Here is a 24,708-nt window from a genome sequence, read left to right as displayed (position 1 = left end):
CGTCATTGCTCTCACTTCGCTGTTTGTGCATCTTAGCTGTCACTCAAATGGTGACGGGCTGAAGGTCATTAGCTGGAACTCTAATTGCTAGGGCGCTGGCACACGTGGGGGAAATGGTGTAGCACAGCTTCCAGATAAACTCTTTCAAATTTGGGATTTAGTGGCAAATTGAGGTGGGACAGTAATTCTGTTCATAAATTATGCATATATGAACTATACATTGGCACATCCAGCCCAAAGCGGGAGGTTTCTAAAATACTTAGTAGTCGCCAAAGTTCCAGAGCATGTCTTTAAGGAAATGAAAGAAGATGAAGTAGGGAGCAGAGGGATGAAAAATAAAGAGCCAGAGGCTGTGTTCAGAATCTTTTACCCTCCATACAACTTAGCAGTCATAGCGAGTATGAGTGGTTGCTTACTGTAGTATGCGCGGGGTAGAATACTCAGTTTAAAATAGTTGAAAGACCAGGATGTTAAAGTTCCCCAAAAATCTGTAGTAGTCATACACTGCTCAAAAAAATAAAGGGAGCACTGAAATAACACATCCGAAATATGCTTATTAAATACTTTTTTCTTTACATAGTTGAATGTGCTGACAACAAAATCACACAAAAATTATCAATGGATCAAAATCAAATGTATCAACCCATGGAGGTCTGGATTTGGAGTCACACTCAAAATTAAAGGGGAAAACCACACTACAGGCTGATCCAACTTTGATGTAATGTCCTTAAAACAAGTCAAAATGAGGCTCAGCAGTGTGTGTGTGGCTTCCACGTGCCTGTATGACCTCCCTACAACACCTGGGCATGCTCCTGATGAGGTGGCGTTGGTGGATGGAGCGAGACATGATGTCCCAGATGTGCTCAATTGGATTCAGGTCTGGGGAACGGGCGGGCCAGTCCATAGCATCAATGCCTTCCTCTTGCAGGAACTGCTGACACACTCCAGCCACATGAGGTCTAGCATTGTCTTGCATTAGGAGGATCCCAGGGCCAACCGCACCAGCATATGGTCTCACAAGGGGTCTGAGGATCTCATCTCGGTACCTAATGGCAGTCAGGCTACCTCTGGCGAGCACATGGAGGGCTGTGCGGCCCCCCCAAAGAAATGCCACCCCACACCATGACTGACCCAACGCCAAGCCGGTCATTCTGGAGGATGTTGCAGGCAGCAGAACGTTCTCCACGGCGTCTCCAGACTCTGTCACGTCTGTCACATGTGCTCAGTGTGAACCTGCTTTCATCTGTGAAGAGCACAGGGCGTCAGTGGTGAATTTGCCAATCTTGGTGTTCTCTGGCAAATGCCAAACGTCCTGCACGGTGTTGGGCTGTAAGCACAACCCCCACCTGTGGATGTCGGGCCCTCATACCACCCTCATGGAGTCTGTTTCTGACCGTTTGAGCAGAGACATGCACATTTGTGGCCTGCTGGAGGTCATTTTGCAGGGCTCTGGCAGTGCCCCTCCTGCTCCTCCTTGCACAAAGGCGGAGGTAGCAGTCCTGCTGCTGGGTTGTTGCCCTTCTACGGCTTCCTCCACATCTCCTGATGTACTGGCCTGTCTCCTGGTAGCGCCTCCATGCTCTGGACACTACGCCACAGCAAACCTTCTTGCCACAGCTCGCATTGATGTGCCATCCTGGATGACCTGCACTACCTGAGCCACTTGTGTGGGTTGTAGACTCTGTCTCATGCTACCACTAGAGTGAAAGCACCGCCAGCATTCAAAAGTGACCAAAACATCAGCCAGGAAGCATAGTAACTGAGAACTGTGGTCACCACCTGCAGAACCACTCCTTTATTGGGGGTGTCTTGCTAATTGCCTATAATTTCCACCTGTTGTCTATTCCATTTGCACAACAGCATGTGAAATGTATTGTCAATCAGTGTTGCTTCCTAAGTGGACAGTTTGATTTCACAGAAGTGTGATTGACTGGAGTTACATTGTGTTGTTTAAGTGTTCCCTTTATTTTTTTGAGCAGTGTATAATAAACACCATCAAAGAATAAATAAAATATTTCACAACTGCATTTGATTTGCACAGCAGCATGTCCCATGGAAGCAGTAGACAGTTGATATTTTGCCAGTCCTACTCTGGTGGCATGTGTTTGATTAAATTCCACACTAACATTCCTACTGCCCTTATGCGTTTCCCCACACACCACCTGCAATTATTTGACAAATCTTTTGCAACACATCAACTGTGTGTGATCCATAAAGTATGGAACAATGCCCTCAAAGTCAAGCTTCCACAACAACAACAACAAAAAAGATGTAAAAAAGGAAGTACTCTGGAGAACCACGTCTGATCATGTGTGTGTGTGTGTGTGTGTGTGTGTGTGTGTGTGTGTGTGTGTGTGTGTGTGTGTGTGTGTGTGTGTGTGCGCGTGTGTGTGTGTGTGTGTGTGTGTGTGTGTGTGTGTGTGTGTGTGTGTGTGTGTGTGTGTGTGTGTGTGTGTGTGTGTGTGTGTGTGTGTGTGTGTGTGTGTGTGTGTGTGTGTGTCAAAACCGGTATTATGCTTATCAGCGTTTGGTCAGGAAGGAAGGCATGTGACAGAGGGAGCCATGCCAGCTCTTAATCACCCCGCCAGACAGAATAAGCCTGTTTTTTGATGCTTAAAAGCAGGACAGGGGCAGGCCGGATCACAGATTTCACAGGCCAGTCAGATGAGGGCTTGTGGTGGGCTACTAAGCCTTGTGCCATTTAATGAAGAGGAACTCTCTTCATCACTCTAGATGTCCCATGTCCATGGATAAAGATGGGGTGAGGCTGTGAATATCAACAGTGAAGTGTGGTTTGATTCATTAGTGATGGTTAGCTAAAAATAAATAAGGGTAGTAGGCCTACAATGGCCTAGTATGTTGCTGTTAGCAACACCAGGCTGACTGAATAAATGTCTGATGAGGTAACTACAGTGTCAATTTGTCGGAGCTTTAATGTGATCACATGAGAACCGTATTCATCACAGCCTTGATAAGCCTATACATTTCCCTGTTTGGCCTTGGGTTTGTTGGACTTCTAAAACTGACATTCAAATGTGTGGGTCTCTACAGGCGCGTGTTTTATATGCCGAAAAAGTATGACATGAAACAGGAGTCAAGACAGGAATGTACTGAGTGTGGGAACCACCTGATCAACCATCTTCCCACCAAGGGTACACAGGGGTTCACATGTCCCTTCAGAGTCTCTGGCCATTGCAAAAACAAAACCATTCCTCAATACCCTAGGACATTGGTTCCCAAACTGTGGGGTCCCCCCCCCAAATTTGTTGGATGTATTTGGTGTTTGTTTTATAATAATAATAATAATATAATATATGCCATTTAGCAGACGCTTTTATGACTTACAGTCATATGTGCATACATTTTGGGTGGTCCCGGGATCGAACCCACTAGAAATGAATGAGCTAAGAAGGACCGTTTTGGTTGTGTTTCAGATGTCATTAGAAATTGTAAATAATGTAGTGTCATTTTGGAGTCACTTTAATTGTAAACAATATTAACTGTTTCTGAATACTTTACTTTAATGTGGATGTACCATGATTATGGATAATACTGATTGAATAGTGAATAATGATGAGTGAGAAAGTTAGACACACATATCATACCCCCACAACCAAAACAAACAGTCATAAGCTTGATGTAGTCATTGCATGCTAGGAATATGGGACTAAATACTTAACTCTTTTACTACTTTAATAACCATTTATGTGAATTTGTCTCAATACCTTTGCTCCCCTAAAATGGGGGAACTATGTACAAAAAAAGTGCTCTAATTTCTAAACTGTTCACCGAAGATGGATGAAAATAGTTACATTTTCACGTACACTTTGTTGATGCTGAAGATGAATATGAACTTGAAAATGTTAGAAATTTCACTTGAAGTTAATACAGTCAGTCTTAAGTTGCATGGATGCCCTGGAGTGAATGCCCAGTTAGTCATACCTGCAACATGCAGAAGCAGTCCATGTAGCTGAGTTAGAGAAAACGGTAGACTCTTCCCACAATATCTCCAATGTGGATGACCATATATACATCTCAAATGGCACTCTATTCTCTATTTAGTGCACTACTTTTGACACAGGGCTCAGAAGTAGTGCACTAAGTAGGGAATAGGGTGCCATTTGGGACGTAGACTGGATATGGCAGGGGGAGACTTATGGAAGTGGTGGATGAAGAAGCCCGGGGGATGAGATAAAGGAGGAAGAGAATACCTCTCTACTCTAGTCAAGCTTGATGTTAGTTATCTTATCTACCTCTGCCATAAATCCGTTACACTGTGGTGTTTGTATCTATAAACAAAACAATGCTTGTCAGGTGTTTATACTATTAACACCTGCTAACAGGTCAACTAGTTTTGAAGGATGTGGACATTAGGAAGGACAATTTCCTTTTTATTATCTTAAGGTGTTAATTTGTTGACAGAATTTTTAAAATTATATTTAAAAGGTGTTAAATATGGGAAGGTCAAACAAGTTCCTTGTTAGATTCATTAGGAAGTGGTAATGGCCTCCTCCCAGGTTAGGAGGCTGTAACCTTTTTAAATGACGGAAATCTCAAACATTCAGAGGAAACTGAAAGCATCTTTACCTGTGAGGAAAGTTTGGTAGAGGTAAAAGGAGTTTTTAACAGTTCCCCAAATCCCAAAACCATTTGAACATCTTATTTGACCCTATTGGAGAAAAACAATTCTGCATAAATTGGAGTCTACTGCAATGAGGGTTTAATTAAATTGAGCAGATATAACACAGAAATATTTCAAAACATCCAAATGACTGATGATGTGTATGACAAAAGACAACCCACCCTCTGAGACAGAGGGATGGTGCAAGTGATCTGTCTTGTGTCAGGAGGGATGTAGACACTGACGCCTGGTGACATGCAGGATGTTTAGGAAGTCCACATGTGGTCAAGCCTGGTCCACTCTCTCTGTCATCAGATTAATTAAGAGGCCCAAAATCAGTTCAGGTCTGAGGTCAAGATCTTTAAAAACCAGTCAGTTCAAGCCAGGAGCTTTAGAAACCCAAATTATGGAAATTATTATATAAAAAATCTCACCCATGCAGGTATTTTTAAAACAATGGCATTCAGATGATATTATGCTCACCCATTAACAGGTGAGTTCTTTTCAAACCGTGTTGATATTGGGAAAGGACACGCCCTCCTGTTTAGCATCTGTTGAAGGTGTTTGAGTGCCTTTGTGATTAGAAGGGTTTACCTTTTTTTATTGGTCATTTCTAGTATAGGCCACTAGGCCTACCTTCCACCTTGGGTGAGAATAAATGAACTAAAAAAAAGGTTTATAGACCAGTATGAACTTTCTTTTGTCATGCTCTACAGATGGAGAATATGAGTTTAGGTTGGTTGAAATGTCAGATGTTGCTGTGAATCATATTACCTGGAGGTGAGTATAAAACTGGGTTTCAAGCTTAGAGCCTACATGCTGTTGCACACACTCAATCACATTCTGGCTGTGTTTATACAGGCAGCCCAATTCTGAGCTTTTTCCATTTATTGTTTTTTTGAACAATCAGATCAGCTCTTTCTACAATATTTGGGCAAAATATCAGAATTGGGATGCCTGTGTAGATGCAGTCTCTGTAATGTATCACCTGACTGGGAATACAGATAGGCATCTGTTGGTCACAGATACCTTTAAAAAAAGGTAGGAGCGTGGTTCAGAAAACCAGTCAGTATCTGGTATGCCCACCATTTGCCTCACATTGTCCGACTCCTCTTCAATGGTTGTGGTTGTGTGGATATTGGCAGGAACTGGAAATGACTGTCTTACATGTTGATCCAGGGCCTCCCAAACATGCACAATGGGTGTCATGTCTGGTGAGTGTGCAGGCCATGGAAGAAATGGGACATTATCAGCTTCCAGGAATTATGTACAGATCCTTGCGACATGGGGCCGTGCATTATCATGCTGAAACACAAGGTGATGGCGGTGGATGAATGTCACGACAATGGGCCTCAGAATCTTGTCACGTTATCTCTGTGCATTCAAATTGCCATTGCTAGAATGCAATTGTGTTCATTGGCCATAGCTCATGCCTGACCATATCACAACCCATACCATGCTAAATTCTCTCAAATTAGATTGGAGGCAGTTTATGGTAGAGAAATGAACATTAAATTATCTGGCAACAGCTGGACATTACTGCAGTCAGCATACCGATTGCACGCTCCCTTCAAAACTTCAGACATCTGTGGCATTGTGTTGTGTGACAAAACTGCACATTTTAGAGGGGCCTTTTGTTGTCCCCAGCACAAGGTGCACCTGTGTAATGATCATGTTTATGCAGCTTCTTGTCAGTTGGATGGATTATCTTGGCAAAGGAGAAATGCTCACTAACAGGGATGTAAACAAATGTACAGTATGCAGACAATTTGAGAAATAAGCTTTTGTGCATATGTATTTCTCACAATCCCACCCCTACCCCTTCAACCCTCACTAGCTCTCCCAGCGGGGACACAGAGAGAGTCCTAAACTTCTAAATAATCCCTTTTTATCATTTAAAATGTGGTGTGTAGGTCAAATAAGTTGCCTTGAGGTTCCATTTGAATCAATTTAGGGAAAGTAGTCAGTTGTACAACTGAAATGTGTGTTCTGCATTTTGCCTTAATCGACATCCACGGCATAGGGGAACAGTGGGTTAAATGCCTTGCTCAGGGGAAGAACGATAGATTTTTACTTTGTCAGGTCAGGGATTCAATCCAGTAACCACTGGCCCAACACCCTAACAACTAGACTACCTGCTGCCCCAATAAGATAACCTTCACAGATTTACACCCTTCCACTGGTCTCTTTTGGTCCAGAGCATTTCACAAAAAAGTACACGTGGTGTTGTCCTTGTTCGTCTGTCTGTCCTCTGCCTGTCTTTGTCTGTCTGTCTCATAATTCACAACTGCAACAGGAAATGTGACAGATTAATATGTTGGGTTTTATCTTCATTTTCTGACCTGGGGCCTCATTTGCTAAATTTGCTTAGTTCTTATACAATTAGGTCTTAAAATGTGATTTTGCGTTAAATGTTGTGATTTATAAATGAAATGCGTTTCTCTGCTACGGTAATTAAACACACACACAAACAAACACACACACCATCCCCAGCGTGTCGGGAGGCGTGGCTTGAACGATATAAACACAGCGGTTCCACTCTGAGAGCCCTCACTTAACTTCAAGACCGGCATTATCTCAATTTCAAATCATATTCTGGCGAGTGGCAAGAACCTTCAACACTTGCCATTGAGTTAAGGTGTAGGTGTATATTGGTTGACACTCCATATTCTTGAATCTTGTCTCGAGCTGCAATAAACCAGACAGCGTTCCAAACAAAAGCCACTGAACGACTTGGCTATAGTCGACAGCCTACATGCATTGTTTTTATCTAGCTATAGCTTGATTTAGTACATTTTTATTGGTGCCCAGTTAAACTGTGTCTATAGCTATGAATAAATCTAAGCTAGCATTCGGACTTTTAGTCGTTGGCACTCTGACAGTAGTTTTTGGAACAGTTATAGTTTTCGTTGGACCAATCATTATCGACAACCAAATAGTCAAGGTAAGTGGAGATTCAATTAAAATATTGTTTTTTCCTATAGGTTTTTAATCATTTAAAAACCTCTAACGCAACGCCATTAATATTTCTCCTGGTCAGTCACGACTAACATAGCCAAGTGCCTATAATGAACCTGACGTACATATTGGTGATTGATTTAATTAATTCGTTATTAAAATTAGGTTGATCCAGCCGGAGACGTTACAAACATGTAACAAAACAAAAAAAGTCGAGCAAGACTGACTGAAACATCACAAACTCAATGCAATTAAAAACAGTAGCCATTTACAGCAATTTACAACGATATCAATTAACAATTTTACTACAAGTTGAGTTTAATTGTTCATTTGTTTTTGAGGGAGATTTTAAAAAATGTATTCACGTTTTATTATTGAGCTGGAACAAAATTGAGCATTCCTTGATTTTATATTTTAATGATTAAAATGAAATATGTGCACGTTCGTATCAAATAGGTTATATCTTCTCTTAGTTTTAACAAGCAGAAACGTAAAGCTAAATAGTATGCACAATATTGTAAGAAGGTATATAATCACGAAGGAACTAGCCAAACATCTCATTCCAAAATCATGGGCACTATATGGGGTTGGTGCCTCCCTTTGCTGCTATAACAGCCTCCACTCTTCTGGGAAGACTTTCAACTAAATGTTGGAGCATTGCTGTGGGGACTTGCTTCCATTCAGCTACGCGCATTAGTGATGTCAGCCACTGATGTTTGGGGATTAGGTTTAGCTCGCAGTTGGTGTTCCAATGCGGTTGAGGTCAGGGCTCTGCAGGCCAGTCAAGTTCTTCCACACCCATCTTGACAAACCATTTCTGTATGACTTTGTGCAATGGGGCATTTTCATGCTGAAACAGGAAAAGGCCTTCCCCAAACTGAACAGAATTGTCTAGAATGTCATTGTATGCTGTAGCGTTAAGTTTTCCCTTCACTGGACCTAAGGGGCCTAGCCTGAACCATGCCTATGCATGAGGCAGGTAGCATTCTCCTGGCATCCACCTAACCCAAATTCATCCGTCGTACTGCCAGATGGTGAAGCGTGATTAGTCACTCGAGAACGCGTTTCCACTGCTCCAGAGTCCAATGGCGTAGCGCTTTACATCACTCTAGCCAATGCTTGCAATTGCGCATGGTGCTCTTCGGCTTGTGTGCGGCTGCTTGGCCATGGAAACACATTTCCTTAAGCTCCTGATGAACAGTTAATGTGCAGACGTTGCTTCAAGAGGCAGTTTGTAACTCTGTAGTGAGTGTTGCAACCGAGGACAGACAATTTTTACACGCAACAGCACTCTGCAGTCCCATTCTATGAGCTTGTTTGGCCTACTGCTTCACGGCTGAGCCGTTGTTGCTCATAGACGTTTCCACTTGACAATAACACTTACATTTGACCTGGGCAGCTCTAGCGGAGCAGGAATTTGACGAACTGACTTGTTGGAAAGGTGGCTTCCTATGACAGTCCCACATTGAAAGTCATTGAGCTCTTCAGTAATGCCATTCTATTGCCAATGTTTGTCTAAGCAGATTGCATGGCAGTGTGCTCTATTTTGTACACCTGTCAGCAACTGGTGTGGCTGAAATATCCGAACACTAATTTGAAGGTGTTTGATTCCCACATGGGTCACACACTTAATATGGGCTTCTGTCAGTGAGCCCCTCCCACAGAGCATAGAATGAGCTGTCGTACTGAATGCTATGTATATTCATGTGTTTTGTATGGTAGTTAAATCATTGTCTTCTCCTCAGAACTTAGTGATAGACCCTAAGAATGAGATGTCCTACACCATGTGGAAGGATGTCCCTGTCCCCTTCTTCATGTCTGTCTATTTCTTCAATGTCCTGAACCCTACTGAAGTCCTGGCTGGAGAGAAACCCATGGTGGAGCAGAGAGGACCCTATGTATACAGGTAGTCCTTCACACCTGACATCTTACCCCAGCTCTCTATAACCCTTAACACTGACCTATGGTGGAACGGAGGGCTTTAACCCGTGACCCCTGACCTATGGCAGAACAGAGGGCCCTTCACCCCTGACCTCTAATCTCTTACCCTTAGGCCTACCTGTTTCCCATGGTGGATTAGAATGTGAAGAAACTTTTAAAAACTTTTTGGGGGATGTAGCCTAAGCCTACTGGTTATATGAATTTTGGAGCAATCATTCCACAACTGTCCCAGAGTGTTTGGATAGGCTATTTCTTTCTCGCACAGAACAACAAGCTGACCAATAAAATAGGTGATCTTTTGTGCTATGGGGGATAGTAGATCGACGTAGGCTATTTCTTTTTCATTTTATTACTACTCCTGTTGGCTGAGAAAGTAAATGTTGACAGTTATTCTAACAGGCTGTGTGTGGGTTTCAAGTTTGGGGAAGTTAATTTTCACCACCTTTATAATAAAGCATTCCATGCATCCTTGCATCTGCAGACTTCTGAAAGATGGCCTACTATCCCTAATTTTTTAATATTTTTGTCCCACCTTTATTTAACCAGGTAGGCAAGTTGAGAACAAGTTCTTATTTACAACTGCGACCTGGCCAAGATAAAGCACAGCATTTCGACACATACAACAACAGAGTTAAACATGGAATAAACAAACATACAGTAGAAAAAATAAGATAATCTATGTACAGTGAGTGCAAATGAGGTAAGATAAGGGAGGTAAGGCAATAAATAGGTCATGGTGAAGTAATTACAATATAGCAATTAAACACTTGTATGGTAGATGTGCAGAAGATGAATGTGCAAGTAGAGATACTGGGGTGCAAAGGCGCAAGATGCATAAATAAATACAGAATGGAGATGAGGTAGTTGGATGGGCTGTTGACAGAAGGGCTTTGTGCAGAGATCTGTGAGCTCCTCTGAAAGCTGGTGCTTAAAGCTAGTGAGGGTGATATGAGTGAGGCTATTTTATAAATGACATCACCGAAGTCGAGGATCGGTAGGATGGTCAGTTTTACGAGGGCATGTTAGGCAGCATGAATGAAAGATGCTTTGTTGCGAAATAGGAAGCCGATTCTAGATTTACTTTTGGATTGGAGATGCTTAATGTGAGTCTGGAAGGAGGTTTACAGTCTAGCCAGAAACCTAGGTATTTGTAGTTGTCCACATATTCTAAGTCAGAACTGCCCAGAGTAATGATGCTGGATGTGCGGGCAGTGATCGGTTGAAGAGTATGCATTTAGTTTTACTTGCATTTTAAGAGCAGTTGGAGGCCACGGGAAGAAAGTTGTGTAGCATTGAAGCTCGTCTGGAGGTTAGTTAAGTATCCAAAGAAGGGCCAGAAGTATACAGAATGGTGTCGTGTGCTTAGGTGGATCAGTGAATCACCAGCAGCAAGAGCAACATCATTGATGTATACAGAGAAGAGTCGGCCCGAGAATTGAACCCTGTGGCACCCACAGACTGCCAGAGGTCCGCACAACAGGCCATACGATTTGACACACTGAACTCTATCAGAGAAGTAGTTGGTGAAACAGGCGAGGCAATCATTTGAGAAACCAAGGCTATCAAGTCTGCCAATAAGAATGTGGTGATTGACAGAGTCGAAAGCCTTGACGATGAATACGGCTGCACAGTAATGTCTCTTATCGATGGCGGTTATGATATCGTTTAGAACCTTGAGTGTGGCTGAGGTGCACCCATGAACAGCTCTGAAACCAGATTGCATAGCGGAGAAGGTACGATTTGATTCAAAATGGTCGGTAATCTGTTAATTTGGCTTTCAAAGATCTTAGAAAGGCAGGGTAGGATAGATATAGGTCTGTAACAGTTTGTGTCTAGAGTGTCCCCCTTTTGAAGAGGGGCATGACCACGGCAGCTTTCCAAACTTTGGCGGTCTTAGACGATACGAAAAAGATTGAACAGGCTACTGATAGGGGTTGCAACAATTTCGACAGATAATTTTAGAAAGAAAGAGTCCAGATTCTCTACCCCGGCTGATCTGTGGGGTCCAGATTTTGCAGCTCTTTCAGAACATCAGCTATCTGGATTTGGGTGAAGGAGAAATGGGGAGGCTTGGGCGAGTTGCTCTGGGGAGTGCAGAGCTGTTGACTGGGGTAAGGGTAGCCAGGTGGAAAGCATGACCAGCTGTAGTAATTCTCAATTACAGTGGATTTATTGGTTATGACAGTGTTTCCTAGCCTCAGAGCAGTGGGCAGCTGGGAGGAGGCGCTTTTATTCTCCATCAAGTTTAGTGTCCCAGAACTTTTTTGAGTTTGTGCTACAGGATGCAAATTTCTGCTTGAAAAAATAGCCTTAGCTTTCCTAACTGCCTGTGTATATTGGTTTCTAACTTCCCTGAAAAGTTGCATATCACGGGGCCTATTCAATGCTAAGAATGCCACAGGATGTGTTTGTGCTGGTCAAGGGCAGTCAGGTCTGGAGAGAACCAAGGGCTATATCTCTCCTTGGTTCTTTTTTGAATGGGGCATACTTATTTAAGATGGTGAGGAAGGCACTTTTAAAGAATAACCAGGCATCCTCCACTGACGGGATGAGGTCAATATCCTTCCAGGATACCCGGGCCAGGTCGATTAGGAAGGCCTGCTAATGTGATGGGATATTTAGGCTAACAATATAACTCAATTACTGTTCACGCAAAATACTGTTCAATGCAGTGAGGAGTGGCTTAGAGTAGGTAGGCTATAGGGGGTATCACAGGAAAATATAATTCTACTTAATTATGACTGGAGACATTGGCACAGTCTTTAACAGGCAGGGGAAACAACACCGGCACAAGGCGATCAAAAATTATAAAGAACAGCTCTGGCAGCTTTACTGTACGTTCTGCACACAGTCATTTTCTGATCCAACAAAAGCATCTGCAATATACATGTGACCCATGACAAAACAACTTACTGTATTTCTGTCAGGATGCAGTATCCTGTCGATGGAATCCAAGCCTTGCTCTCTGTGATTACTGCATGGTTAAAACATTTTGCTGACTGCTCTGTGCAACGTATCCATCTCTATATCCAAGGTACGGGGCGGGGCGCACCTAGGAGGGTTGTTTTTCTTGGCTGAAGTATTGACATCAGTCATGCTTCTTCTGTTTTTACTTACTGGCGACATGCCCTCTGCTTGACAATTTCTTCCTGTTACCGGTCACGGCATTTAACTTCTCTGCGAGAAGGACACAAGTATAGAGGAAGGGATGAGTGGAGTGGGTGATGGCCTTTTCACTTTTGTTTAGGAGGGGGAACATTGGTGCTCCTGACACTTGGAGGGTCTTGATTACATTTAAGTCATTTAGCAGACGCTCTTATCCAGAGCGACTTACAAATTGGTGCATTCACCTTATGACATCCAGCAGAACAGTCACTTTACAATAGTGCAACTAAATCTTAAAGGGGGGGGGGTGAGAAGGATTACTTATCCTATCCTAGGTATTCCTTAAAGAGGTGGGGTTTCGGGTGTCTCCGGAACGTGGTGATTGACTCCGCTGTCCTGGCGTCGTGAGGGAGTTTGTTCCACCATTGGGGGGCCAGAGCAGCGAACAGTTTTGACTGGGCTGTGCGGGAACTGTACTTCCTCAGTGGTAGGGAGGCGAGCAGGCCAGAGGTGGATGAACGCAGTGCCCTTGTTTGGGTGTAGGGCCTGATCAGAGCCTGGAGGTACTGAGGTGCCGTTCCCCTCACAGCTCCGTAGGCAAGCACCATGGTCTTGTAGCGGATGCGAGCTTCAACTGGAAGCCAGTGGAGAGAGCGGGGTGACGTGAGAGAACTTGGGAAGGTTGAACACCAGACGGGCTGCGGCGTTCTGGATGAGTTGTAGGGGTTTAATGGCACAGGCAGGGAGCCCAGCCAACAGCGAGTTGCAGTAATCCAGACGGGAGATGACAAGTGCCTGGATTAGGACCTTTCGCCGCTTTCTGTGTGAGGCAGGGTCGTACTCTGCGGATGTTGTAGAGCATGAACCTACAGGAACGGGCCACCGCCTTGATGTTAGTTGAGAACGACAGGGTTTTGTCCAGGATCACGCCAAGGTTCTTAGCGCTCTGGGAGGAGGACACAATGGATTTGTCAACCGTGATGGCGAGATCATGGAACGGGCAGTCCTTCCCCGGGAGGAAGAGCAGCTCCGTCTTGCCGAGGTTCAGCTTGAGGTGGTGATCCGTCATCCACACTGATATGTCTTCCAGACATGCAGAGATGCGATTCGCCACCTGGTCATCAGAAGGGGGAAAGGAGAAGATTAGTTGTGTGTCGTCTGCATAGCAATGATAGGAGAGACCATGTGAGGTTATGACAGAGCCAAGTGACTTGGTGTATAGCGAGAATAGGAGAGGGCCTAGAACAGAGCCCTGGGGGACGCGCGTGGTGAGGAGACCGATTCTCGCCACGCCACCTGGTAGGAGTGACCTGTCAGGTAGGACGCAATCCAAGCGTGTTCCGCGCCTGAGATGCCCAACTCGGAGAGGGTGGAGAGGAGGATCTGATGGTTCACAGTATCGAAGGCAGCCGATAGGTCTAGAAGGATGAGAGCAGAGGAGAGAGAGTTGGCTTTAGCAGTGCGGAGCGCCTCAGTGATACAGAGAAGAGCAGTCTCAGTTGAATGACTTGAAACCTGACTGATTTGGATCAAGAAGGTCATTCAGAGAGAGATAGCGGGAGAGCTGGCCAAGGACGGCACGTTCAAGAGTTTTGGAGAGAAAAGAAAGAAGGGATACTGGTCTGTAGTTGTTGACATCGGAGGGATCGAGTGTAGGTTTTTTTCAGAAGGGGTGCAACTCTCGCTCTCTTGAAGACGGAAGGGACGTAGCCAGCGGTCAGGGATGAGTTGATGAGCGAGGTGAGGTAAGGGAGAAGGTCTCCGGAAATGGTCTGGAGAAGAGAGGAGGGGATAGGGTCAAGCGGGCAGATTGTTGGGCGGCCGGCCGTCACAAGACGCGAGATTTCATCTGGAGAGAGAGGGGAGAAAGAGGTCAGAGCACAGGGTAGGGCAGTGTGAGCAGAACCAGCGGTGTCGTTTGACTTAGCAAACGTGGATCGGATGTCGTCGACCTTTTCAAAATGGTTGATGAAGTCATCTGCAGAGAGGGAGGGGGGGAGGAGGATTCAGGAGGGAGGAGAAGGTGGCAAAGAGCTTCTTAGGGTTAGAGGCAGATGCTTGGAATTTAGCGTGGTAGAAAGTGGCTTTAGCAGCAGAGACAGAGGAGGAAAATGTAGAGAGGAGGGAGTGAAAGGATGCCAGGTCCGCAGGGAGGCGAGTTTTCCTCCATTTCCGCTCGGCTGCCCGGAGCCCTGTTCTGTGAGCTCGCAATGAGTCGTCGAGCCACGGAGCGGGAGGGGAGGACCGAGCCGGCCTGGAGGATAGGGGACATAGAGAGTCAAAGGATGCAGAAAGGGAGGAGAGGAGGGTTGAGGAGGCAGAATCAGGAGATAGGTTGGAGAAGGTTTGCGCAGATGGAAGAGATGATAGGATGGAAGAGGAGAGCGTAGCGGGGGAGAGAGAGCGAAGGTTGGGACGGCGCGATACCATCCGAGTAGGGGCAGTGTGGGAAGTGTTGGATGAGAGCGAGAGGGAAAAGGATACAAGGTAGTGGTCAGCGACTTGGAGGGGAGTTGCAATGAGGTTAGTGGAAGAACAGCATCTAGTAAAGATGAGGTCGAGCGTATTGCCTGCCTTGTGAGTAGGGAGGGGAAGGTGAGAGGGTGAGGTCAAAAGAGAAGAGTGGAAAGGAGGCAGAGAGGAATGAGTCAAAGGTAGACGTGGGGAGGTTAAAGTCGCCCAGAACTGTGAGAGGTGAGCCGTCCTCAGGAAAGGAGCTTATCAAGGCATCAAGCTCATTGATGAACTCTCCGAGGGAACCTGGAGGGCGATAAATGATAAGGATGTTAAGCTTGAAAGGGCTGGTAACTGTGACAGCGTGGAATTCAAAGGAGGCGATAGACAGATGGGTAAGGGGAGAAAGAGAGAATGACCACTTGGGAGAGATGAGGATCCCGGTGCCACCACCCCGCTGACCAGAAGCTCTCGGGGTGTGCGAGAACACGTGGGCGGACGAAGAGAGAGCAGTAGGAGTAGCAGTGTTGTCTGTGGTGATCCATGTTTCCGTCAGTGCCAAGAAGTCGAGGGACTGGAGGGAGGCAAAGGTTGAGATGAACTCTGCCTTGTTGGCCGCAGATCGGCAGTTCCAGAGGCTACCGAAGACCTGGAACTCCACGTGGGTCGTGCGCGCTGGGACCACCAGATTAGGGTGGCCGCGGCCACGCGGTGTGGAGCGTTTGTATGGTCTGTGCAGAGGAGAGAACAGGGATAGACAGACACATAGTTGACAGGCTACAGAAGCGGCTACGCTAATGCAAAGGAGATTGGAATGACAAGTGGACTACACGTCTCGAATGTTCAGAAAGTTAAGCTTACGTAGCAAGAATCTTATTGACTAAAATGATTAAAATGATACAGTACTGCTGAAGTAGGTTAGCTGGCAGTGGCTGCGTTGTTGACACTACACTAATCAAGTCGTTTCGTTGAGTGTAATAGTTTCTACAGTGCTGCTATTCGGGGGCTAGCTGGCTAGCTAGCAGTGTTGATTACGTTACGTTGCGTTAAAAGAATGACAATAGCTGGCTAGCTAACCTAGAAAATCGCTCTAGACTACACAATTATCTTTGATACAAAGACGGCTATGTAGCTAGCTATGTAGCTAGCTACGATCAAACAAATCAAACCGTTGTACTGTAATGAAATGAAATGAAAATGTGATACTACCTGTGAATGCGACCGGGTAAATGTATTCGGAAGACGTTGGCTAGCTGTTGGCTAGCTAGCAGAGTCTCCTACGTTAAGGACGACAAATAGCTGGCTAGCTAACCTCTGTAAATTAAGATAATCACTCTAAGACTACACACCCTAAACTACACAATTATCTTGGATACGAAGACAGCAAAGACGGCTATGTAGCTAGCTAACACTACACTAATCAAGTCGTTCAGTTGAGTGTAATAGTTTCTACAGTGCTGCTAATCGGTGGACGTTGGCTAGCTGGCTAGCTGCTGGGCAGAGCAGTGAAGACTACGTTAGGACGACGAAATACGATAATTACGCAATTCTTTGATACAAAGACTGCTATGTAGCTAGCTAAGAAGAAATTGCTAAGATTTCTAAACTGGTTTTACTCTGATTGGTTTTACTCTCCTCTTGCCGCCGCCTCGCCTGCTTTTCTAAAATGCCAAAAGTAATCGAGGCAAGGAAATGTGGAAACAAATGCGTTTTGTATGGAATTAGACTCTACTTAATCACGCGTTATGATGCAAAGTCTTCAGATGTAGCGAAAACAGTTTAGAAATTAACACCAACTTTAAAAAGATTAATTTACATAATAATTCTGACCTTTTGCAATGAGACTCAAATTGAGCTCAGGCGATATCCTATTTCCAATGATCATCCTTGGTCTTTCTACAACTTGATTGGAGTCCACCTGGGGTAAATTTAAATTGATTGGACATGATTTGTAAAGGCACATTCCTGTCTTTGAGGTCCCACAGTTGACAATGCATGTCAGAACAAAAACCAAGCCATGAGGTTGAAGGAATTTTCCGTAGAGCTCTGAGAGGATTGTCGGCACAGATCTGGGGAAGGGTACCCCAAAAAATTCTGCAGCACTGAAAATCCCCAAGAACACAGTGGCCTCCATTCTTAAATGGAAGAAATTTGGAACCACCAAGACTCTTCCTAGAGCTGGCCGCTCTGCCAAACTGTGCAACGGGGAGAAGGGCCTTGGTCAGGGAGGTGACTCTGACAGAGCTCCAGAATTTCTCTATGGAGATGGGAGAACCTTTCAGAAGGACAATCATCTCTGCACCACTCCACCAATCAGGCCTTTATTGTAGTGGCCAGACGGAAGCCACTCCTCAGTAAAAGGCACACAACAGCCTTCTTGGAGTTTGCCAAAAGGCACCAAAAGGACTCTCGGACCATGAGAAACAAGATTCTCTGGTCTGATGAAACCAAGATTGAACTCTTTGGCCTGAATGCCAAGCGTCATGTCTGGAGGAAACAACATGGTACCATCCCTGTGGTGAAGCATGGTGGTGGCAGCATCATGCTGTGGGGATGTTTTTCAGCGGCTGGGACTGGGAGACTAGTCAGGATCAAGGGAAAGATAAATGGAGCAGAGGTCCTTGATGAAAACCTGCTCCAGAGTGCTCAGTACCTCAGACTGGGGTGAAGATTCACCTTCTAACAGGACAACAACATTAAGCACACAGCCAAAACCATGCAGAAGTGGCTTCGGGACAAGTCTCTGAATGCCCTTGTGGCCCAGCCAGAGCCCGGACCTCAATCGAATGTCTCTGGAGAGAACTGAAGATGGCTGTGCAGCGACACTCCCCATCCAACATGACAGAGCTTAAGAGGATCTGCAGAGAAGAATGGGAGAAACTCCCCAAATACAGTTGTGCCATGCTTGTAGTGTCATACCGAAGAAGACTCTATCTGTGATCGCTGACAAAGGTTCTTCAATAAAGTACTGAGTAAAGGATCTGAATACGTTTGTAGATATTTCTTGTTTTTATATAAAGTTGCAAAAATGTCAACCTGTTTTTGCGTTGTCATGTGTTATTGTGTGCAGATTGAGGTGGAAAAAATATTTTAGAATAAGGCTGTAACAAAATGTGGAATGTCGAGGGTTCTGAATACTTTCCGAATGCGCTGTACATGGGTGGAATCCCAAAAGAACTAAAGTTCTAAACAAAATTAGCTAGTTGTGCAATACATTTTATAAGTAAAAGGATAAGGAGCGTATTGTTTTTAAATGTGTGCGTGCTTTTCTCCAAGAAAGCACCACACCCCTTTTTTTGAATCTGCTGTTATCTGCCGGGCGGATAGTCTTGTGCTTCCTCTGCTGAAGAGCCATTTTATGCATCTGGAATTTGTTATTTTATTAGTATCCCCATTAGCTGTTGCAAAAGCAGCAGCTACTCTTCCTGGGGTCCACACAAAATATGAAACATATGAATATGAATAATACAGAACATTAATAGTCAATAACAGCTGAAGGACAGAATTACATCCCTTTTCTTTAAAGGCACATGTATCCTACATATCAATACATACACACAAACTAGGTCAAATAGAGGAGAGGTGCTGTGATGTGTTGCTGTATTGTTTAAAAAAACATGTTTGTTTATTTGAGCAATATGAGATGCAACGGAGTTCCATGCAGTAATGGCTCTATATAATACCTTACGCTTTCTTGAATTTGTTCTGGATTTGGGGACTGTGAAAATACCCCTGGCGGCATGTGGGGTAAGTGTGTCAGAGCTGTGTGTAAGTTGACTATGCAAACAATTTGGGATTTTCAACACGTTCATGTTTCTTTCAAAAAGTGATGCTGTCTCCTCAACTCATAGCCAAGAGATTTGCATGCATAGTATTTATATCAGCCCTCTGATTACAATGAAGAGCAAGAACATTTCTTCCCCTGTCACTCAATTGAAGGTTCATGGCTATAGTTTAGTGTCAGCTGTGGGACTCGGAGCCCTGTGGGGCCAAATGCATAGCATCCTTCTCATCCTTTCACCCTAGGAGCGAGGGATGAGGAGGATCGCATTCATACCTCTTGTGCTTCGCAGAGCTGTTGTCAAGGTAGTGTTTGTTTGTACAGGATGTACCGCCCTCACCTACCGTCAACCAATCATGTCAATACGGAGCTATACAGAGCCTTCCGCATTGTTACAAAACTTCGGAGGTGCAAAGCGATGTGGTATAGAGCTTGATTTGTCCCCCGCGAGCCTTCCGACGGCGCCACAATTGCGTCACCCTCCATACGGAGCCTCCACCCACATTTCCTGATCAAGCATACATGGTCTTTAATAAATGTCAACCAGCCTTTCTGTCTGTTAGCTTCTCAGTCACCCCTGTATCGTATACTCTGAACCCCTTTCCTTATTGATCTGGCCTCTTTCACCCAATAAGAGACTGTAGATGGTTACGTTTTCAAACGTAAGTCTTCTTTCTCTCTACCTTTCCTCCCCTTCTCTTTATACTCTAACAACTTCTCTCAAGTCCTCTCCTGTTTTTGTCTCTGTAAGCTAATTGGAGCCAGTCTCAGCGGAATCCTCTCGGTAGTTAATAAGCCAAACAGTAATGAACCAGTGCTGATGGGAGGAAGGGCTGCTTTTTAGACCTACAGTGATGTGAAAGTATTTGTCCCCTTTCTGATTTTCTTTACTTTAGCCACATTTTGGATACTGAATTATCAGATCTTCAACCAAACCCTAATGTTAGATCAAAGGAACCAGAGTTAAGAAATAACACAATAATTGAATATTTCATAAACAAAGTTATGCAACACCAATGGCCCTGTGTGTAAAAAGTAATTGCTCTCTTACACTCAACTGGTTGTGCCACCTTAAATTGCAATGAATCCAACAACTCTTCCTGTAGTCGTTGATGAGTCTCATGTTGCTGTGGAGGAATTTTGGCCCACTCTTCCATGTAGAACTGCTCGAACTCAGCCACATTTGTGGGTTTTCAAACATGAACTGCTCTTTTCAAGTCCTGCCACAACAGCTTCATTGGGATTAGGTCTGGACTTCAAATGTGTTGCTTTTCAGCAATGTTTGCATAATGGGACCCATGTCGTCCAAAAAGTTAGACTTTTGACTGTCCATAGAACATTCTGTCCGTAGAACATTCTTCCAAGAGTCTTGATGATCTTCCAGGTGCTTTCTGGCAAACTTAAGTAAACCTTTTTGAATGAAATGTGTCCCATTTATGTTTGGTGAAAACAAAACGCTGCATTCCACAGTAAGAACCTCATACCAACAGTCAAGCATGGTGGTTGTAGTGTGACGGTTTGGGGATGTTTTGCTGCCTCAGGACCTGGACGAATTACCTTAATAAAAGCAACCTTGAATTCTGCTCTGTATCAGAGATTTCTATAGCAGGATGTCAGGCTACCTGTCTGTGAGCTGAAGTGCAGCTGGGTCATGCAGCAAGACAATGATCCAAAACACTCAATCAAGTCTTCATCAAAATGGTTAAAAATCAACAGATTTGAAGTTTTGGAATGTCCAGACCTAAGCCTAATTGTGATGTGGCAGGTCTTGAAATGAGCAGTTCATTCTTGAAAACCCACAAATGTAATTGGGCAATTACTTTTTCACACAGGGGAGTTGGGTGTTGCATAACTGTTAGTTAAATAAGTTTACAAATAACAAAAAGTATACTTTAGCTAATGTTTTGGTTGAAGATCAGATAACATTCGGTATCAAAAGTAAGCAAAAATAGAGAATCAGAAAGGGGGCAAATACTTGGTTATAATTCAATCCTGTGTGCTGGAAGAACAGAATGTAACTACTGGCAGTGGGAGTCCTCCAGGAACGAGAACTCCTGGTCCATGGTCCCACCTCGGTCCCTGGAACCTTAACCATCTGAGGGAGCGGTCGTTAGCTGAAACCTATGTAATCACTTCTAAAGTGCTAGACTAAAGACAATGTACACTCTGGGTCCAACAGTCAAACTGTGGCTCCTAGCCTGTACATAGAACACTATATATGTACATGTGTGTGTCAATTGGCAACTCACAATGAGGAGTCTGGGGAAGTGTGTGTATTGGGGGGGGGGGGGGGGGGCATTCTGGGTTAATGGCTAGTGCTTTGTGTGTGTGTGTGTGTGTGTGTGTGTGTGTGTGTGTTGGAGCTTGACTTCGGGGCATATGGTTTCCAGTTTTTGGGGTTCAACATTCTGTGGCTCTAAGCCTGTACATGTGGACCATTGTGTAACAATTAGGTCAGTTCGGGGAAAATGGGCTCTGTGGGGGAGTGCATCGTCATGGTTTTTATGCTCTCAATCAGCAAGTGGGGAAGTATTGACAGGCTTTCCCTTGCAAGCTCACTCTCCTCTCTAATTTCCCCATGCTTCCCTCTTATCCCGATCAGCTATTCATTCAGAGCTTCAGTCAACTAACGTACTATTTAACAATCTATAAATGAATCATAAACGCCTTATACTAGCTGTAAAGTTTCTGTCCATTTACATCTACGGTCAGTTTGAGGTTGACCTGGGTTGTGTGTTTGTGTTTTCAGGAAGCGTATTCAGAAGCAGAACATCACGTTCCATCCAAACCACACAGTGTCATATCTTGAATACAGGAGCTACTTCTTTGAGCCCAGCATGTCAGTGGGCAATGAGTTGGATGTGGTCACCATCCCCAACATGCTGGTGTTGGTAAGACAGCACTGCAGAGTACACACACACACACACACACTAATTTATAAGAACTGGACTTCTATGTCTTTGCTCTCATCTCTACCACCACCTCTGTCTCCCAGGGTGCAGCAGTGATGATGGAGAACTTGCCGTTCGCAGTGCGTCTGATGATCAGCACCACCTTTAAGACCTTTAAGGAGGGACCTTTCCTCACCATGTCTGTAGGAAAGCTGATGTGGGGCTACGACAGCAAGCTGGTGGACTTCCTCAATAAATGGCTCCCTGGGATGCTGCCCTCCACTGGCAAGTTTGGCCTTTTTGCTGAGGTGAGCGAGAGGGTGGAAGAGAGCAAGCCATTTTAGACGGGAGGGAGGTGCGTGGGTGGGTTTTCCTATTATGTCATTCACCGACTGACCTTGAAGAGCTATTGAAAACCTGTTAGACATTTCCAGTTGATCAACAAGTCAACGTTAGCCAGGTAGGTAAGTTAGGCTAACCAGTTATCATGGCCAGAGTATGTGCCCAGGGGCCTCAACCCCCAGATTGCCCCCATCTTTATTGTTATGATATGGGTGCTAATTTAGAGTTTCCACATGGGTGGACACGACATTACCACTTCCACATTCCATTCTAGAGGTCGACCGATTATGATTTAACGCCGATACAGATTTATTGGAGGACCAAAAAGCCGATACCGATTAATCACCCGGTTTTATAAAATAAATAAAAAATGAGAATAAAATATTTTTATTTTATTACATTTGTATTTGTAAAATTGACGATTACAACAATACTGAATGAATACTTATTTTAACTTAATATAATACATCAATAAAATAAATGTAGCCTCAAATAATGAAACATGTTCAATTTGGTTTAAATAATGCAAAAACAAAGTGTTGGAGATTAAAGTAAAAGTGCAATATGTGCCATGTAAGAAAGCTAACGTTTATGTTCCTTGCTCAGAACATGAGAACATAAGAAAGCTGGTGGTTCCTTTTTAACATGAGTCTTCAATATTTCCAGGTAAGAAGTTTTAGGTTGTAGTTATTATAGGACTTTCTCTCTATACCATTTGTATTTCATATACCTTTAACTATTGGATGTTCTTATAGGCACTTTTGTATTGCCAGTGTAACAGTACAGCTTCCCTACCTCTCCTCGCTCCTACCTGGGCTTGAACCAGGAACGCATCGACAACAGCCACTCTCGAAGCAGCATTACCCATGCAGAGGAAGGGGAACAACCACTCCAAGTCTCAGAGCGAGTGACATTTGAAACGCTATTAGTGCGCACCCCACTAACTAGCTAGCCATTTCACATCGGTTACACCAGCCTAATCTCGGGAGTTGATAGGCTTGAAGTCAAACCGCAGAGCTGCTGGCAAAACTCACGTAAGTGCTGTTTGAATGAATGCTTACGAGCCTGCTGCTGCCTACCATTGCTCAGCCAGACTGCTCTATCAAATCATAGACTTAATTATAACATAACACATAGAAATGCGAGCCTTAGGTCATTAATATTGTTGAATCCGGAAACTATCATCTCAAAAACAAGACGTTTATTATTTCAGTGAAATACGGAACTGTTCCGTATTTTATCTAACAGGTGGCATCCATCAGTCTAAATATTCCTGTTACATTGCGCAACCTTCAATGTTATGTCATAATTGCGTAAAATTCTGGAAAATTAGTTCGCAATGAGCCAGGCGGCCCAAACTGTTACACCCTGACTCTGCGTGCAATGAATGCAAGAGAAGGGACACAATTTCACCTGGTTAATATTGCCTGTGAACCTGGATATATTTTAGCTAAATATGCAGGTTTAAAAATATATAGTTCTGTATATTGATTTTAAGAAAGGCATTGGTGTTTATGGTTAGGTACATGTTGGAGCAACGACAGTCCTTTTTCGCGAATGCGCACTGCATCGATTATATGCAACGCAGCACACACTAGATAAACTAATATCATCAACCATGTGTAGTTATAGCTATTGATTATGATTAAGTTTAATGCTAGCTAGCAACTTACCTTGGCTTCTTACTGCATTCGCGTAACAGGCGGGCTCCTCGTGAGGCAGGTGGTTAGTTTTGGACTAGTTTAACCGTAAGGTTGCAAGATTGAATCCCTGAGCTGACAAGGTAGAAATATGTCGTTCTGCCCCTGAACAAGGCAGTTAACCCACCATTCCTAGGCCGTCACTGAAAATAGGAATGTGTTCTTAATGGACTTGCCTAGTTAAATAAAGATTCAATAAAGGTGTATAAAAAATTATCTGCAAAATCGCCGTTCAAAATTACCGATTTCCAATTCTGAAAACTTGAAATCAGCCCTAATCGGCCATTCCGATTGATCGGTCGAACCTCTACTCCATTCCCAGGGGGCAGCAGTAACCGGGGCAGGTGGTCTGCCAGGAAGTCTGGTGAAGCCTTGATAAGCACACAGGTGCGGGGTTATCAAGGTAATCGGTGAGAGGGATGGCCAGAAGCCTCTTGGCCTGCCAGTGGTCATTTTGTTACCTACTTTTAGTTTAGGCATGTGTGTTTTTGTTTTCTTTTGTATACATTTATTTTTGGCATCAACTGAACAAACAATTGCTTGGGCTGACTGACCCAGGAGTTGAGACTGAGCTGGCCCTGGACCCAGGTTAGGTTGCTGTGTCCTGGGGCACCCATTCACTGTTCTCATATTCTGACTTCTCACCTAATTGCACACATTAAGTCTGATTACAGACCACTTAGCTATGCCTAGGACAACTAGACATAACGAGTGTAGCAAAACCAGTAGGCTGGCTAATAAGAACACAGACATGTGAATTACATTCAATTTGGTTTAACTGCAAAGTTCTCTCTCCGCCATATTGCAGGAAATTGGCTTTTAATAATGCTAAATTTTCTCTCAACCAACATGAGGGCTGTGAACAGTTTTGGTTGTGAGGTGGGGCTTTGTTACTACAGCGATTTAATGACAATA

General features: G+C 44.1%; 1 protein-coding gene across 3 annotated transcripts in view; it reads left to right on the top strand.

The window, feature by feature from the left end:
* Nucleotides 1–7,157: 7,157 nt before the first annotated feature.
* scarb1 (scavenger receptor class B, member 1) overlaps nucleotides 7,158–24,708 on the top strand; it is a 39,329-nt gene continuing 21,778 nt past the window's right edge. For 2 of the 3 annotated variants that reach the window (XM_046370491.1, XM_046370492.1), the window contains exons 1-4: nucleotides 7,158–7,565; nucleotides 9,325–9,485; nucleotides 21,610–21,751; nucleotides 21,856–22,059. In XM_046370491.1, coding sequence (XP_046226447.1) covers nucleotides 7,452–7,565; nucleotides 9,325–9,485; nucleotides 21,610–21,751; nucleotides 21,856–22,059 — 621 coding nt within the window. In that variant the 5' untranslated portion in view covers nucleotides 7,158–7,451. The remainder of the gene's footprint in view (nucleotides 7,566–9,324; nucleotides 9,486–21,609; nucleotides 21,752–21,855; nucleotides 22,060–24,708) is intronic. The other variant, XM_046370490.1, reaches the window with a different exon arrangement.

Source organism: Oncorhynchus gorbuscha, linkage group LG11 (genome assembly GCF_021184085.1).
Source record: "Oncorhynchus gorbuscha isolate QuinsamMale2020 ecotype Even-year linkage group LG11, OgorEven_v1.0, whole genome shotgun sequence".
Taxonomy (NCBI): domain Eukaryota; kingdom Metazoa; phylum Chordata; class Actinopteri; order Salmoniformes; family Salmonidae; genus Oncorhynchus; species Oncorhynchus gorbuscha.
The sequence above is the reverse complement of the archived record's forward strand: the minus strand, read 5'-3'. Positions and strand labels throughout refer to the sequence as shown.